This window comes from Camelina sativa, chromosome 15, assembly GCF_000633955.1.
Source record: "Camelina sativa cultivar DH55 chromosome 15, Cs, whole genome shotgun sequence".
NCBI lineage: Eukaryota > Viridiplantae > Streptophyta > Magnoliopsida > Brassicales > Brassicaceae > Camelina > Camelina sativa.
In genome coordinates, this window is record NC_025699.1 from 2311980 (window position 1) to 2328860 (window position 16881).

The 16881-nt window shown below is 31.2% G+C and overlaps 4 protein-coding genes across 4 annotated transcripts; 1 reads left to right on the plus strand and 3 right to left on the minus strand.

Moving 5' to 3' along the window:
* Positions 3576-4158, minus strand: LOC104744760. The gene has a single exon (XM_010465861.1). It carries the CDS (start codon positions 4146-4148, stop codon positions 3576-3578), a length of 573 nt encoding a protein of 190 aa, XP_010464163.1. The 5' UTR covers positions 4149-4158.
* On the plus strand, positions 6356-7692 carry LOC104744761. The gene has a single exon (XM_010465862.2). The coding sequence runs from the start codon at positions 6773-6775 to the stop codon at positions 7505-7507; it is 735 nt and encodes a 244-aa protein (XP_010464164.1). The 5' UTR covers positions 6356-6772; the 3' UTR covers positions 7508-7692.
* LOC104744762 (probable LRR receptor-like serine/threonine-protein kinase At1g67720) lies at positions 8238-11127 on the minus strand. Its single transcript, XM_010465863.2, has 9 exons — positions 10865-11127; positions 10248-10794; positions 9709-10169; positions 9468-9603; positions 9304-9375; positions 9155-9223; positions 8963-9034; positions 8534-8605; positions 8238-8430 (listed from the first exon to the last, which is right to left on the minus strand). The coding sequence occupies exons 1-9, from the start codon at positions 10935-10937 to the stop codon at positions 8391-8393; spliced, it is 1542 nt and encodes a 513-aa protein (XP_010464165.1). The 5' UTR covers positions 10938-11127; the 3' UTR covers positions 8238-8390.
* Positions 14965-16098, minus strand: LOC104748039 (U4/U6 small nuclear ribonucleoprotein Prp31-like). Its single transcript, XM_010469734.1, has one exon. It carries the CDS (start codon positions 16096-16098, stop codon positions 14965-14967), a length of 1134 nt encoding a protein of 377 aa, XP_010468036.1.

Below are 16881 nucleotides of genomic sequence, written 5' to 3' on the forward strand. Positions count from 1 at the left end.
ATGATGTCGCTATCCGTTGATTTCGTGTCTTTGTTTCTCACCAAAATATATTTATTAACTAGAAAATAGAATGCGTGGGTTATGCATGCATTATTAATTTGAAATAAAAAATGAAGATTCTATTTAATTCTATATGAAATGTACGTGTAATTGTTACTATATATATTGAAAAATAATTTTTATAATATTATGGTTTAACTACAATATTTTTATAGATATTTGTTATATGATGCAATTCATAAAAGAATCATTTTGATAGAGAAAAAAGTACACATAGTATTGTTGAAAATATTTAAATAATATGTTATTATAATAATATGACCATTGTTTTAGTTACTGCAAAATTAATTTAATTTGGTATTTTTGTTAAGTAATTAAGATAAATTATATTTATTTACAGTTTTTTTTTTTTGAAAAAACTGATAAGTAGTCTAAAAATAAAATTGTAAGACCTTACTATATAATTACTTTGATAGATAATCTAATGTTGTTCTATATATTAATTTTACTTTCATAATCTAAAAGTAATACTTAACAACAAATAATTTTAAAAGAAATACCTTCTCTTGTAATCCATTTTAAATAATATCCTTATATATATACAAAGTAACTAAATTTTAAACCCTAAACTCCAAATACTAAACATATTAAACATTATCATACTAAATATTATCTCTCAATCACTCTTGAATTAATTTGCCTCAACTTTTTATGTTTTGTGAATGATTTCATAAATAAAACATTTAACTTTTATAGATTTTATACTATGGAGTATTGATGTACCATTTTTTCCATTGCTTGCTTTTTTTACAATTCACTTTACTTTTATATAATAAACTTTTATTTTGTTCGGTCCAAACGTTTGAAATCCCTTTGATATGCCTCCATCTTCATGGATAGTGATTCTCCACAATCTAGCCAATATTGTAATATAAAACAAAATCCCTTTCATCCAACAAAATGAGATGTTGCCACAAATCATATTCCAGCCTTTTTCCATTGGATTTTTTTTTTGTCAACATATAATCGACAAGACCTGATTCATATCCAGTCCCTACTAAGAGAGATAATACGACTTAGTGAAATCGAGCTCCTGTGGGATCGGTCGCAGAAATGGTACTGTAAGCACTTGACTAAAAACACTTCCCATCATTTAAAATTTTTAAAATTATATGAGACTGTATTAAATTGTTATATTAGACAATACTCCATCTGTTCCAAATTAATCCATATTTTAGGATTTTCAAACATATTAAAACCCGAATTTACTTGCATTATTTTTGTGATTAATGAATTTCAACCAATAATATTCAGTTCATTTTTTTTAATTTACAATTTGTCATTAATTACTTATTAAAAAAATCTAGAAAACCTAAAAATTGTTTTTTTTTGTGCAACATTTGTTTTTCTCTAGAAAATGGATTAATAAGGAATGGATGGAATAGATTATAGTGAGGAAAATATATTGTGACTATTATAATATACATATTATTTGATGGCTTTAAAACATAATATAAATTTGTGGTCTAAGGTTGTTTAGTCTGCTTGTCCTCGGGAACTGGTCTGGCTCCTTTCTCGATAAGATGTTAAAAAAAACACATAAACCTAAAATAAAGACGTTTAACTAATTCTCAGGAAAGTTAAAATAATGTCTACATATATAAAAACCAAGAGTAAATTTTTATTAAAAAGTAAATAAAAGAATTTAGATTAAAATTTAGTTAATCATTTTTTTTAAGAATCTACCTTCTTGTATCTTGACAAGACTTTAGCTGAACCTTTAATATCCATTGATTCCATTCCATGGCTTCTATATAATATAGTTTAAAATTTTGAGAGTAAATATGAGTCCAAGTATTTAAGTAAATGTCTGATAGATGTTATTCTTAGGTTCAAAATATTTTATTAACAGTTACAAATTTGGGAATTAGGGTATTTGGTGTCATAACAGTTATATTTGCCTAATTTTACATAACACGGCAACATTTGGCAGCGTATATTTTTGACACATATCCTCACTTCTCAATTATTAATTTATTTTTCTCAAAACTACATACATTATTTTTCATATTCACTATATTTAAATGATATTTCTGTACTAAAAAATATATTGACATTTATATATGTAATGTCCTTTTAGTCATTATATATAGATATCATTTATCAATATCTTATATAATTACCATAAAATTAAAATTTTGCAAAAAAAAGAATTATTACTATTATAATTTTGGACAAAATAAATTTCCAATTATTAATGATTTAATATTAATATCATAATCTCAGAAAAATATAATGTGATGGTTATTAAACTCTTTACTAATTTCAAGCTATAATAATATTATAATATTATAATAATTATTTTTTGACAAAAAAGTTATAATATTTGCTTCACATTTTTGTGCCAAAAGATCAAATCAATTTATCCTAATATAGTTTAAAGATATAAAACAACATGATATTTTATTTTTCTTTAATAGTAATCATTAATACAATTTATTGCATATTAATTCTTTAAAATGTAACTCCAATGATATTTGAAAAAAATTTAAAACAAATCTTTCATCATATGAATACACTTTAATGTATTAACTGTAATACAATTTGTGTTTTAATATTTGTTAATATTTTATTAACAGTTACTCTCTTTAATGCATGGTAAAAGCAATTTGTAACCCACTACATGATATTAAATATTAGATTTTAATATATTTTCCATATAAGAAATAATCAAACTTAATGATTTAATTAATACTATTTTAAATATGTCACTTACAATTTTCTAATGAAATAAATAGATAGAAAATCAAGAAAGTCAACATATATGAAAATCTTCTTATATATATATATATATGATTTGAACATGAGAACAATTATGAAATGCTCTTGACAAGATCGATTTTATGTTGATATGTGTATTGATATGTAAGAAGAAGCTATTGTTGTGTAATTTATCATAATTTTATAGGATTTTAGTGGAAGTATTGTTGTGTAATTTTATTATCGCATCCAAGATATGATTTTTATTATGATATTTTCTTTTATTATAAAATAGTGTGTTTTTTTTATTTTAAGGATGAAGGACAAATTAAATAAAATGTAAGAAAAATGTTTAAAATAGATGTATCAAATATCAGTTATTTATTAGTAAATGTTATAGAATATTACATTTCTTATCATATACATAATATGAGATTTTATTATAAAATAATTTGATTTTGTTTGATAAAAAAATTTAAAATATAAAAGTGGATTTAAAAATATATGTCAATTGTACCAACATTAGGAAAAGAACTATGACTATTTGGAATTGAAAATGATATAATTTTGTTAAATAATAAAATAGAAATAAAGGATGACAGATGTCAGTAAAAGAGAATGCCAAATGTCGCAATGTGAGTAAAAGTTAGAAAAAACCTTATGTTATTATATAAGATTGTAACACAAACAACAAAATAAAATAAAAGAAGGTACTTGAAATGAATAATACAATGTTTTTATTATTACGAAAAACTATAATTAAAACATGCACTATTATAGCCTATAGAACAAAAACAAAAAAAAAAACGTAACAGTTACAGCTTAGTTTTGAGATCACAAACTTGTTCCAACACTTTCATTGAAGGAAACCCAAGAACAAGGTTGCAATGCGATAATGAATCCATATGTGTTTTAAAGATTCCCAACAACGTGATCTCTCCTGGCATTCTTGCTTTTGTCTCCATCACTATTTTCCCATGCAATATATCTTGCGCGATATCCCCCAAGTTGACGACAAATTTATCGATCTGAAGAACTAGAGGACATGCCAACATCACTGAGCCTTTCGCTGGTAACGTGCTTGAAGGTAGAGAGAGATTTCCCACCAGCGTATCCCTGTAATAAACCAAGTTTTCCACCGTCTTGTACGTGACATCCGCAACGTTAGGGTTCGTGAGCAGCATCTCGAGTGTGAGAGTGAAGTTCACCTGGATCTGATCTGGTGGCAATAGATTTGTGGATACGCCTTCGACGGTTGAAGACACGGTTTGTAATATCGGATGTTTTGGCTTGAACACGGTTTGCGCTAGGATCAAACCAATCATGGAGAGAGCTAAGAGGATGAATATGATTACGGAAACTATGTAGCAAACGTTTCGTTTCGACATGATATTGTAATATTATTGTATTGGGGGCGTGATAGCTAGGTTTTATGTATATGTAAGAATTGTCTTAGACTAATCTTTCTGATCTGACATATAAGATTCATTCATAAAAAGAAAGATGGATAAGTTTAAGAAGGAATTTGAAAGCTGTACAAATCTCTGTATTCACTTTATGGCAGTAAATTAGGGGGAGGTTTTTTGCTATTATATATTGTTGTTTTGATCAAATGTAATTGTTAAGTCAAAACTATATATCTCTTAATTAGGAGGATTTGATTCCTTGGATGAAATTTACATACTATGTAACAGCCACTTAAAGTTTGACACTTTAATTGATTTGTTGTTTTGTTATAAGATCTTTTTGCTTTTATTGTGTCCATATCCCATATATATATATATATGAGAATGAAATCCAACAGATTTAGAAAAAAAAAAAAAAAAGAATTTACAGAAATGAAATGTTAATATATGGTTATGCAATCTGTGGTGTAAACAAAACAATACAATTTACAGAAATGAAATGAAAAAAATATATTGTTTTTTTTCCTTTTTCATATTAAGTCGGTTTAAAAGTTACTTAATTGTGTAAGTTGTAAATGTTATTGTAACTGATGAATTGTACTTATTAAATTTCTAGGTTAGAAACTTAAATCCGATCACCGGCGCTATATGAGAGTGGGCCGGGAGCAAAGAAAAAATTGGGCCTACTAAGTATTGAAAATAAAATAATACTAAAGTAAGGGAAAGGAATCGAACCTGCGATGAAAATATATATACATAAGGCCGCAAGCAGGGTTACTCGACGTAGAAATCCAACGCTCCTGATATATGATGTTATCCAAGACAAAGAAATAATAAATTGTGTGTGGGTATGTCTGATTTTCGCATCTATTTTCCCTCGTTTATTGTAACCAAATTGCTCTGAGTATAATGGAAATAATAAAAGGCTAACTGACATCAGGGGCGGATCTACGTTGGGGAGAGGTAGGTCACCTGACCTGGGTAAACTAATTAAATAGTTGTTTTTACATATAATTCTACAAGGTTTTAGTAGCACAGATGGTAAATTATTTAGTGTTGACCTCCCTAAACCAGGGTTCAAACCACTAATACAACACAAATATTTTTTTTGTTCTGTAATTGACCTCCCTAAATTTATTTTCTGGATCCGCCACTGACTGACATACAATTTAAATGTGACAAGTCTATACTTAAAAGAAATTAAAATGAGTTTTTGAAAACCAAAAACTAAAGTCTATTTCATAATCTACAAAAACATTCAAGACCTACATTCTACCATTAAAATTCAATGAAATTATAGAACATAAGAAAGAAAAGAAGCAAACAGATCTAGTAAAAATATGCATTTGAAATTTGATAAACAATATTACTTGTTAGAGTAAAAACTAAAAATAAGACTAAAACTTGAACCGAAACGTTGACAAAAGAAAAACAAAGGAAGTAGAAGAAAAATTCGAACTAAAACAAGAGTGGTCCAACACCAAGAAACCCGCAGCTCCAACGTGCTTCCAAGTATTTATTTATTTTATTACCATCATATTACTTCAATATATTCATACATACCCCAATTTGATTAGATTATTATTGTCTGTTTGTTTGTCCCATACCCAATAGTTTGCTATTAGTGTTTTATATTATGAAATATATATACTCTCGAGATAAAAATAATTTTAGAGCTGTCTGCATGTAATTTTGGACTCGTGACTTTTAAATTTAAATGATAGCTTTTACAACAACAACAAAAAAAAAAAAAAAAAAAANGAATTAAGTGTGCTAAACTATTATTAAAAATATTGCAATTAATCGTCCAATCCTCGTAAACCAAGACAAAGATCATGCATGCATTCTCAAGATATTAAACAAGAGAACCGATTTTGTAAAAGTTTCATGAAGGATGATATTTGGATCTTCAGTTGAATTTTGTTTTCTAAGCAAGAGAATTCCTATTAATTAGTGTCATTACATGCATGTGCCGACATGTGTTAACTGGTCATTACCCTCCTTCCTTCATGCACTCTCTCTCGTTAATTCCCAACTCCCCCATTGACTCTGTGATCCATCAGCTTCTCTATTAGAAAAAAAAAAAAAAAAAGCGTTTTCTATCTTATACTATTTTTGAAGTAACCTCGATTGATGTAAGATTATATAAATATAAGTTGCATACTTGCATGGCTCATCTCTATTATTCTTAAATCTCAAAACAGGCTTTTAAAGTCACAACTCTAATTACATGTCTCTAATTTGTCTGCTTGTGTCTCCCCCCAACGTGTCCATGTGGTCGTCTTCCTCATTAGTACTATATCTTCTTAACCTCAATTTATTAATCTTAATTACATTAATCAACTTACTCTGTTTCTCCTTTTCCAGACCTCATCTCTCTCTCTCTCTCTCTCCCCCTTGTTATTTATTATCTCCATCATGTATAACTCTCACAAAGTCTACCACTAGCTAGCTAGAACTCTCTTCTCTTAATACTTCCAGACAAGAATCAATCAGCCACACGTCTATACCACGATTTGCTACTTCCACCAAAGTTTTATAAGCAAAGAGATCAATCAGTACTCTTTGCTCGTATCTATCAGATCTTCTTCATCACAAGAGAAGATATGGTTTCAGAGACGGTTTCAAAGACGGAATCACCACCGTTGATTGGACCTCGTATATCCTTCTCAGCTGATTTATCCGACGGTGGAGATTTCATCTGCATCAGCCCCGTGATGTGTAAGGAACTAGAGAAAGATGTCGCTAAAGGGTCAGTGAAAGTCTCCGACTTTGAGTTCTTGTCGGAAAATGTGAGTCCACAAAAGATGCATACCGCCGATGAACTCTTCTCCGAAGGTAAGTTGCTTCCTTTTTGGCAAGTAAAGCACTCAGAGAAGCTTAAAAACATTACCTTGAAGACAAACGAAGATGAAGAGAAACGTAAAGCGGAAGTGATGAAGAAAGATCAGGAGATGAATAGTAACAACAGAGTGAGTTGGTATATAGACGAAGATCCATCTCCTCGTCCTCCCAAGTGTACGGTTCTTTGGAAAGAGCTTTTGAGGTTGAAGAAACAGAGGAATCCGTCTGCTTCGCCGGTTACGGTGAGGACGGTATCGTCTTTGTCTCCTTCGTCTTCTACATCATCATCGAGCTCGCTTGAGGATGCGGCGAAGAGAGTGGAGAGAGAGAAAGAAGGGAAGAGAGGTAAGAAAGGGTTGGAAAGAACGAGATCGGCGAGTATGAGGATTAGGCCGATGATTCATGTCCCTATTTGCACTCCTTCCAAATCATCTCTTCCATTACCTCCTCTGTTCCCACTTTCGCTTAAGAAAAACAGAGTAGAGAGACGCACTTAGAAAATATCGAATCTTTGAGTGTTATTGGTTGACAGTATTATTGGTTGATTTGTTCGGATTCTTGAGTGTTTCTCATTTGGTCAGTAACTCTAATGCATGTATTTTTGTGTTCTATTAAGCTTTATGGTTTGAGATCTAATGTGTTAAGTGTCAAGAAATTCAAGTAAGAACAGTTCATCTTCATTTTTATGGATCCAAAAGATAATAATCATGAAAAGATGAAGATGTGATTTTAGATTTGTTTGCATGTTGAGATGTGAAATATGCGAGACAAACGAGTAAATGTCAAGAAAACAAAAATAATGAGACAGAGAAATAGAAAAACAGAGTAGTCTGTTTGTTAGTTAATGATGAGAAAATGAAAGATGAAAGACTGATGGGCACATGCAAGATTCAGATGTTTTCTAAATTTTTACTTTTTTCTGCACCAATTGATTCTGCTTCACCATTTTCGAATCGGGCTCCACTTTTGCAGACACTACAGCTCTCATTATTTTCACGTTTCTCTTGTCCTTTGTTTATTTATCTTGTTTGGCATATTTGATAGATATTTGATCAAAAAATATCTTAAAGTTTAGTAGATTCAGGTGATTCACTGACCTCAGTAGAACCGATTTGTATTTAGAGGAAAAACACATAAACTCCATTAATTTATCACAATATTCATAATACAACGTATGTTTCATTACACAATAGAATGATATTACAAACCCATGCAAATCAGTGTTCTCTTATCCCTCCCCCCCTCCCAAAGTGTTCAAAGAATGAAACATATATGTTAAGTAGATTGTACACGTGAGTGAGGCTTCTAATTTTCACACAAGCTCTACAAAATGTATAACACAAACTCAAATCATTGTCGTCTTCTTCTTTAAAGGCCGAATCAACGTGGCTGTTGAGTCAAAAAGGGGTTACCAGAAGTCCTGAAGTGTAAAGAATCAGAGAATATTTGGCATTAGCTGGTTCTAAACGAGACATTACTCAGATATGGATGGTTAAAACCACTCTGGGAATTTTGTAGCTTACCTTAGGTTTAGTCCAGGCTTCTGAAGAAGATTGCTTGGAATTTGGCCAGTTAGGTTGTTGTTTTGTAAGAACCTAATTATCCACAAAACATACATTGCTAAATCAGAAAATTCGTGCTCTTGGCAACAAAATGGCGACAATGAAATGATGTATCTCGGAAGAGTCTATAGAGGAGACATGATTACAGTTATGTTAGTATACTGCAAAATGTATATAAGGTATATAGTTTATTATGCACTTTGAATCTTAGAAAGCAAAGCTTAAAGACAAAAGTGTTGATGCCAAAGTAAAGAAGGGCTAACTGTTGTATTACTGAATGAATATATAAGGTATTATATCTTCTCCATCTACAAGTCAAGAATCTTGAGCAATTTGCAGTTTATTCTACAGAAACATTTAAAATCAATTATCAGAAGAATGGAAACTTACAGCTCTCGCAAGTGCGGCACTCCACCAAGAGATGGAGGAATATTTCCACTGAAACGATTGTCTTCCAAATGCCTAGTACATAGATACAAAACATGAGATTAGCTTATGAGTCTCTGTTCAATTGTAGCCTATCGTTACTGACAGGTGCAAATCTGCATAACATGTAGTGAAATAATATAATTATCCTCTCACAGTGATTCCAGCAGTTTGAGTGAACTGAAGTCAGGTAAACTTCCCGAGAGAGAATTCTTTCCTAGCCAACTGTTCATAAGACACGAATATCAGCAGATGTTTTTGTCACTCAGGCATAGAACTAATAGTTCGATAGTCAAGGTACTTACATGGAGGACAATGCTGTTAATTTGGTAACTGCAGGTGCTAGGGAACCTGAAATTCCCATATTAGTTAAGTTCCTGGAAAATCAATGAATTAGAAGAGTGTCAGTAATCTCAAACTGACGCATCAACAAATAAGGGCGACACAATTCCGCAAAATTCCAACTCACAAGGTGACTATGCGAATTCGAGGGCCTTCAGAGCAGGTAACACCAGACCAAGTGTAATTTTTAGGGAAACAAGGATCCCCATTCCAATCAGCTGGTGCGTTCTTGAAACTCTTTTTAATTGCGTTTAGAGCAGTTACTGCATAAGGAAGAAACACAAATTCAGCATTTAATCAGCAGTTATGCTACTTTTTAACTACCACAAAAACCAAATTCAATCATTCAGTGCTGTAATCAGTCTTACCATCTCGAACAAGAGTTTTGCCTCCAAGAGGTACCAACTCAAACATTTCACCACCATTAATAAGAGGGGCAAGGTTTGAACCACTTCTAGGACTTAAAGTTAACGTCGTTAACCCTTCAAGAGGCCACCTGCTTGCAAAGATAACCGCACCAGCTGGAGTAACAGACAGCTCTTTATAATATGTTATACCATTGACAGAAACATCAAAGACTCTTGATCCATCTCCCAACGAGTCAGAATCATGAGCAAAGTACAACGCAATATAATAAGTAGCCTTTGCTAAGGGCATTGGAGGCCAAGTGAACTCCAAAGGCTGAACTTGAGTAGCTCTTAGATCTGTGTTGAATATCCTCGAAGGCGGAAGGTTCCAGAAACCAGAAACCTCTAGTTTCCTATTGTTTGGTCCAGTCGAATTCAGCGAATAAGGCTCCCAAAACCTATCAAACTCATCATCTGGAAACCTGAATAAAGATGAATAATGTTAATTAAGGGGGAAAAAAAATCAAACTTTTATATCAAAGTAGTGAACTTTATAATACCTAATGATAGGTCCGCTGTAACCAAAAGCATGCCGAGCAACAAGACTCATCCCAACAGTGGAAAAGTCAGTGGAGTTGTAAAGAGTCCCATCAAGCCTGACAAGCTCCAAAGCTGAGATGAAGGGATCAGAAGTGGTATAAGAATTTGAACCAACGCAGAAGCTCATAGATTTCCCCTGAGCCATAAAAACCCCTTCGTAATAAGAAGCGAGACCATCGGCGTAATCAGCTGTGGTATTCACGACACCCCAGAACGTGCCGTCAACAATCTGATCAAACACCGGCGGCGAAGGAGTGTCTTTTCCGTTAACCCCACCGTAGAAATAAGTCGTCCTGATCATATACTTCCAGCCACGAGAAACGCTCACCACGTAACAAAACTTGCGGCGAGTTTCAAGAGGGAAGGATCTGACGGTGAATAGAATTTGGTCGAGGGCTTTGTCGGGGACGGTCTTCGGTGTTCCGCTTGAGACGAAAGCTTCGTCGGATTGCCATTTTCTGCCGTCGATTACGGAGGACTCGGAGGCGCCACAATCGATCAGAATCGCTGAATTGTAGAAATTGTAAGCGAATCGTATAGATTATGAGGAATTAACGTAATGGAAGGAAGGTGATACCTGAAGGAGGAGAAGGCTGAGAGAGGGAGGAGACGGAGAGGAGAAGGAGGAGAAAGATGCGGAGATGAGACATGGCGGCGGAGACGGTGATGGTGGTGGTGGGTGAAGAGCAGTTAGCATGAAAAGAGAGGTTTAGGTTTGGAAGAAGGAGGGGGTGGGTTGACCCTCCAGCTCCAAAGAGAGATTTTTGAAGAATGAGAGAATTAGAGGAACAGGTCAGAGACGAAGGTTGATGAAGACGACGAACATATTTTTTTATTATTATTTTTTGTTCTTCTTCTTCGAGACGACGACAAGAAATTATTATTTTATGCCGTTATTTCTGTTGCCGGTTTATTTTGGAAAATTGGAAACATGACCGTCCCGGTTTAATCCGGTTCGTTGATTTACATTTGTAATTTACTCTACAACTAGGTTCGGACCCATACATACGTGCGGAGTTATGTTTATAAACTAATTTATTTTAGTAGTCATAATCAAACTCATACTAATTGAGATTTTAGTTTGATTTTTTGGTTTAGTTTATTAATGTTTGAAAATTTAAAATAATAATGGGTTCACCAATATTTTAAAATTCGGAACAACATCATGGTTGGACTGATAACAAACTAAATCAGATAAATGATTGGTTAGATTCTATTAAATTAGTGAACTATCAAATCAAATATATAACTGCTAACAATGATGAAAACCCGTTTGAGACAAATACAAATATTTAGGGATGGACGTAATTCTCTTTCCGTTTTATCATGTTCCATCATGTCCTACACCCGTTCTCAAATTTTGTTGCATAAAAGAAAACATTCTCAATATGGGACCAATTTGTATTTTCGATCAAAAACATACATTCTCAAACTCACGTATAGAACAAACATAAATATAAATATAATTCATATTATATTTATATCATATGTTATAATAAAAATATTACAAAATTAATTGACTTCTTTATTCTTATTATATATTATATGGTTCAATAAGTTATAAATGAGAAACATCTATACTATTAAACCAGAAGTACTCTCTAGAGTAAAAATGGACCATGACTTGGTTTTGGTAGGTTTTTCATTAAAAATGATTAGAGAATCACAAAATTTAATCTAATTAACCTATAGTTTCGATTTCTTTAAATGACGAAAATACCCTTGGTCGATCACTTAAAAAATTGCCGGGTCGGGACGCGGATCCTAAAATATCCGACTACAGAAGGAAAAAAACCCGCGGATCTGTTTGTATTCCAGAATAATATTTTTCGGATCCAGTATATTATTTCATTCAAGATTAGTTATTTAAGATCCCAAACAAACTCATTCGATATAGGCAAACACTCTTATTTCATTTTCTTTTAAGGTATTTAAATGAAAATCATAAATTTTAATTACCAAAAATTCGGATATTTCCTTAATTACCGAGATTGATCTTAACAGATAATATTTTAAAAGGAATATTTAGTGATTCAGTTAAAATCTTAAAAAACGAATATTCAAGTTACCAAATCTGACTAAATTGTTTGATTTCCGATATTATAATATTTCCTTAACGAAATTATAGTAATTAATTGTGAGTAGTATAGATAGAAAGAATTAAAAACGCAGAAATTATATATATGTAAAGTTGTAAACTAATTTACAGAAAAGTGTATTGTATATCCCACATCGACTAAATATTTTGGAATATGGTTCATAATCACTATAAATATGTGACTAAAATGTTTTGAGTACAAATGAGCAGGAAACTTGATTTATCAGGTATCCAAATTTAACAGTTTAATTTGGTTCTATATTTGAGAATATTTAAACTTTTAAAAAGTAAACATATTATAATATATTATAATATATTTACATTTTTTTAAAAAGTTTAAGATATTCTAAATATTTAAATTTTTATAGAATGGTTAAATTATTATAAATATTTGAACTCCGTCGAAAGTTTAAAATATTATAATAAATTTAAAGTCTATAAAATATTTAAGTAATATTAATATTTTAATTCTTAAAAATTTAAAATATAAATTTTTTTTGGAGTTAAATCCGTTAAAACATGTATTTTTATCAAACTATAAATTAAGCCATGGAAGCAGGGTGTATCTATCATCTTACAAAACTACTATCCGATATTGCGGAGTGTCTATTCTCTTACAAAACTACTATCTACTATTGTGGTGTGTCTGTTTCTATGAAAAAATACATTTTACAAACTACTTACTCTATTAGGATTTCCAATTTACTGTATAATCCCAAATATACAAATAAACACTATATAAACAAAGAAAATAAATCAAAATAAAAAACTATATTACAAAAATACAAATTACAAAAAAAAATAACTAACAAAATATATAATCCCGTGCTGTAGCACGGGTATCACCTAGTAGGCATGTATATTTTGGACATACCGTGTCCACCAAATGTAAATTTTTGTTATATAATAATTTTTTTAATTATTTTTCGTTTGAAAAATATTTATATTAGTCCAGCGGATAAGAGATTGGAAAAAGAATATCCGTATTTAATTATCAAAAAAAAAGAAGAGAGAAAGCTTCTAACGGGATATCCATGTTTTCCATTTGATTATTTAATTTTTACAAAATTACTACAAAATTAATAGAAATTACACAAACTTTCTTTATATTTTTTAAAAAACATTATCTGATTTATTTCAAAATTTCTTAAAAGAAATCATCTGTTTAAATTAAAGTTAAGTTATTTTCATATTACTATTAGAAATTAATTAGATACGGTTGTTATGGAAATCTTGTTAAATGATAAGTTTTATTAATTGCAAAACTCTCTTATTATTTTATAAAATTCTAATAACTATATAAAATTCAAGGAATTATTAATAGAAATAATTTTATTTTTATTATAATATTTAAAATTATCATTTTGTAATCTTATTGGCTGTAATTTTTTTATTGTGACGGTATGTCAAATATTTAAATTTCTTATTTGTAATTAATATAATTTCATAAAATATAGGAATGTATCTTTTATAGTTAATATAGTTTCCTAAAATATTGGAAGAGTTAATCATTTATTTCTTTAGTAATTGTTACCATTTCTTTAGGTAAGTTTACTTATGAAAGAGTTAATCATTTATTTCTTTTATAATTGTTACCATTGATTTAGGGAAGTTTGATATTTTTTAGTTTAATTATGTAGGCAAGTTGGTATATTTGGCAACATGGATATATGTCATATTTTTTGTTTTTTTATCCCAAAGTGTACTCCCGGTTTAATAAATAACTTAGAAACTTGATCTGATTTAAGTAGTGTTTACGTTTCCTCACTTTTCTCTGCTTGTTTCAATGGAAAAAAAGTTGCATTAAATTAAAAAGCTTTCGGATGCAAAGCGTGTTCGTGCCTCACAAGATTTCATTTTCATGTGCTTTGTAATATATATCTCTTTGCATTTTGTTCTCATACACGTTTGCTTTGTGGCCGACCACAACGGTCCTTAAAGTCTTTAAACATGTTTTATTAATTTAGTAAAATTTCGTTCTAAATTAAATTTTAGATGTTGTTAGGATGGTGACTAATTTGTGACAAAAAACAAAAAAAAAAGATGTTGTTAGGATTATGAGAGAGCTGGAAGTCAAAGGGATGATGGTTATGCTAATTAAGAAAGGGATTATTTTAAACATAAAGGCTAACTTAGAATATGATAATCATAATCTGAATTAACCAAATTGTATGAGTAAATTTATCTTGAATATATACAATTTTTTGGGAAACTTATCTATACTAGAAACTTGTAACAAAAATAGCCTAAATTTAACAGCAAAGTAAGAAGAAAAGGTTTAACAAGTTTTAAATTTACACAACTGACAAACCTTATTAAAGAGTAACCTTGTATCAATTCAAGGTTAACCAGCACGCCTGAAATTTTTTTAAGGGTGCAGGTACGGTCTGGTCATATGGCTACTCGTTAAATTATATAAGAAAAAACATGTAATATCAAAATCCTTAAAATAATGTATATATATAGAAGACATAATTGAAAAAGTGTCACACAAACTAAAATAAACTTAAACTTGCAAAAGTAAAAACATTTACGTGATGATCATCTTCTAGATGAGGCTGAGAATTAATGTTCGGTTTTCAAAACATGTAATAATCTTCGTCCCCAGCCAAATTACTCTTATTAATCTTGGAGAATGTCCCAAACTTTGAGAAGTACTTGCTTTGAGTCTCATCATCTTCGCCTAGCTCTAGCGACTGAGGACTCGACTGCTCTTTACTCATTCTCTCTAAAAACGTAGTACCAGAAGAAACAGCACCTCGCTTAGGTCGTCCTTGTAACTTGTCAAGCTTCTCGAGAACCTCATCTCTCAAAGCTCTTCCATGTGCCCCCGATGAGTAGTATCTTCTATTACAGTCAACTCTATTAGAGTCAACTACTGCTGCTAAAGTCAAATTTGCAGCCAAGAGGTCACAAGCATCATCCTGATATCTAGGAGGCGTGTTTTTAACAATATCTGTCTCCATCAAAAAACCCTTAACAGACCCAACAAAACTCCTCTTCCTCTTGTTACCAACGCGTGTAACATTACAAGTAGGAGGCATCTCAGCAAGTTCAGATAAACCTCCAGCACTTACCATGAGCTTAGTTGCAACTTTACCTCCCACAAGCACAGACAGATTCGGTGCGATCAACCTCGCCTTCATATCTACAAACTTAACAACTTTCTTCTTCGATGAGTTAAGATCAAGAACTCGATCACACACCTCTATAGTCTTCTCCTGAACGTTTTCAAACATATTTGAAGCAGCAGCAGTATCAATCTTGTGGAAAGTTTTAACAACACGAGCATACTTAGTTGCGTGCGGTACAAACCATTGCACTTTTGGGTGCTTAAGTCTGTTATTCTGACGGAAAAAGCTGTGAAGGATGGCAAATTCCTCTTCCATCTTAACTAAGAGGTTATTGCAATCGACGAGTTCCTTGAATGCAGAATCAAAATCTAGGGCTTCTTCCACTTTCTGCATAATATCAGTAAATTCCTGAGTTTTCTGTATCTTAAAAACGCTATCAAGATAATCGTAACTAAAAGTAGTCTCGTCCTCCTCTGTTTCTTCTTTTTCGTCTTCTTCTTCTTCTTCCTTCGGAGCATCATTCTCTTCTAATTGGGGTTCATTGTCAGAGAACTCATCCAGGTCGGCGATGAAAGAATGGGGTTCATTGTCAGATAACTCATCAATGTCGGCGAGGAAAGAATCTTCAAAAGTCGCCATATCTCGCAGGCAGCAGAGAATCTCTCCGTGTAACGAAAAGTTTTAGTTTTACAAAACCCTAGAGATCTCTGATTACTAGGTTTTCTATGTGTATTCTTGTGTTGGTCATGTCTCATGTATGGTAGCGATTAGAATATATATAGGATAGAGAATAAGAGTCCTAATCCTAAAGCGATCCAAACTTTCCAATTCTATCGGAATTAGGAACATGAACTTTTATTATTTTGCCCTTTTTTAAAAAATAAAAAAGGAAATTTAGAAGTTAAGGAATTTGTAAAGTTTTAAAAGTTTGAAGGATCGAAACTGAAGCAAAAAGTAAACTTTGGATAATTTCAGAGTTCAGCTTGTTCATGGAATTGATTATTAAGTTTGTATGATCTCGAGACTAAAATTAATCATTCTGTGTTTATGCATATTGTAAGTGCCTTTTATACAAATTCCTATATAATCTCTCAACTTCATTAGATTATATTTTTATTTATTAAAATTTCAAGAAATCCAGCATATTTATTGGAAAAATCCCCTAAATATTAATAGAGAAGCACATTTGAGATTAAAGCTGATGTGTCGCCGCCAGAGAGCTCATGACACTTTTTAGCAAAATACCCTTAAATATTTTAACTAATTACAGTTCTATGCCAATGTATTTATTTTAAAAACAATTAACTGAATAATAATTAGATATGTCATCATTTCTCTCACAAATTTAATAGTAAAGCAAAACTTCACTAAAATTTACTTACAAATATACAAGTCAAAATTATATTGATTTCTTAAAATTAA

What these genes read in the sequence shown, in the direction of transcription:
- LOC104744761 (XM_010465862.2), top strand. Translation starts at nt 6,773, where the DNA reads ATGGTTTCAGAGACGGTTTCAAAGACGGAATCACCACCGTTGATTGGA.
- LOC104748039 (XM_010469734.1), bottom strand. Translation starts at nt 16,098, where the DNA reads ATGGCGACTTTTGAAGATTCTTTCCTCGCCGACATTGATGAGTTATCT.
- LOC104744762 (XM_010465863.2), bottom strand. Translation starts at nt 10,937, where the DNA reads ATGTCTCATCTCCGCATCTTTCTCCTCCTTCTCCTCTCCGTCTCCTCC. An exon ending in TCAGCCTTCTCCTCCTTCAG is followed by an intron (nt 10,795 to 10,864) that starts GTATCACCTTCC and finishes TCTACAATTCAG; the next exon opens with CGATTCTGATCGATTGTGGC. An exon ending in TACAGCGGACCTATCATTAG is followed by an intron (nt 10,170 to 10,247) that starts GTATTATAAAGT and finishes ATCTTTATTCAG; the next exon opens with GTTTCCAGATGATGAGTTTG.
- LOC104744760 (XM_010465861.1), bottom strand. Translation starts at nt 4,148, where the DNA reads ATGTCGAAACGAAACGTTTGCTACATAGTTTCCGTAATCATATTCATC.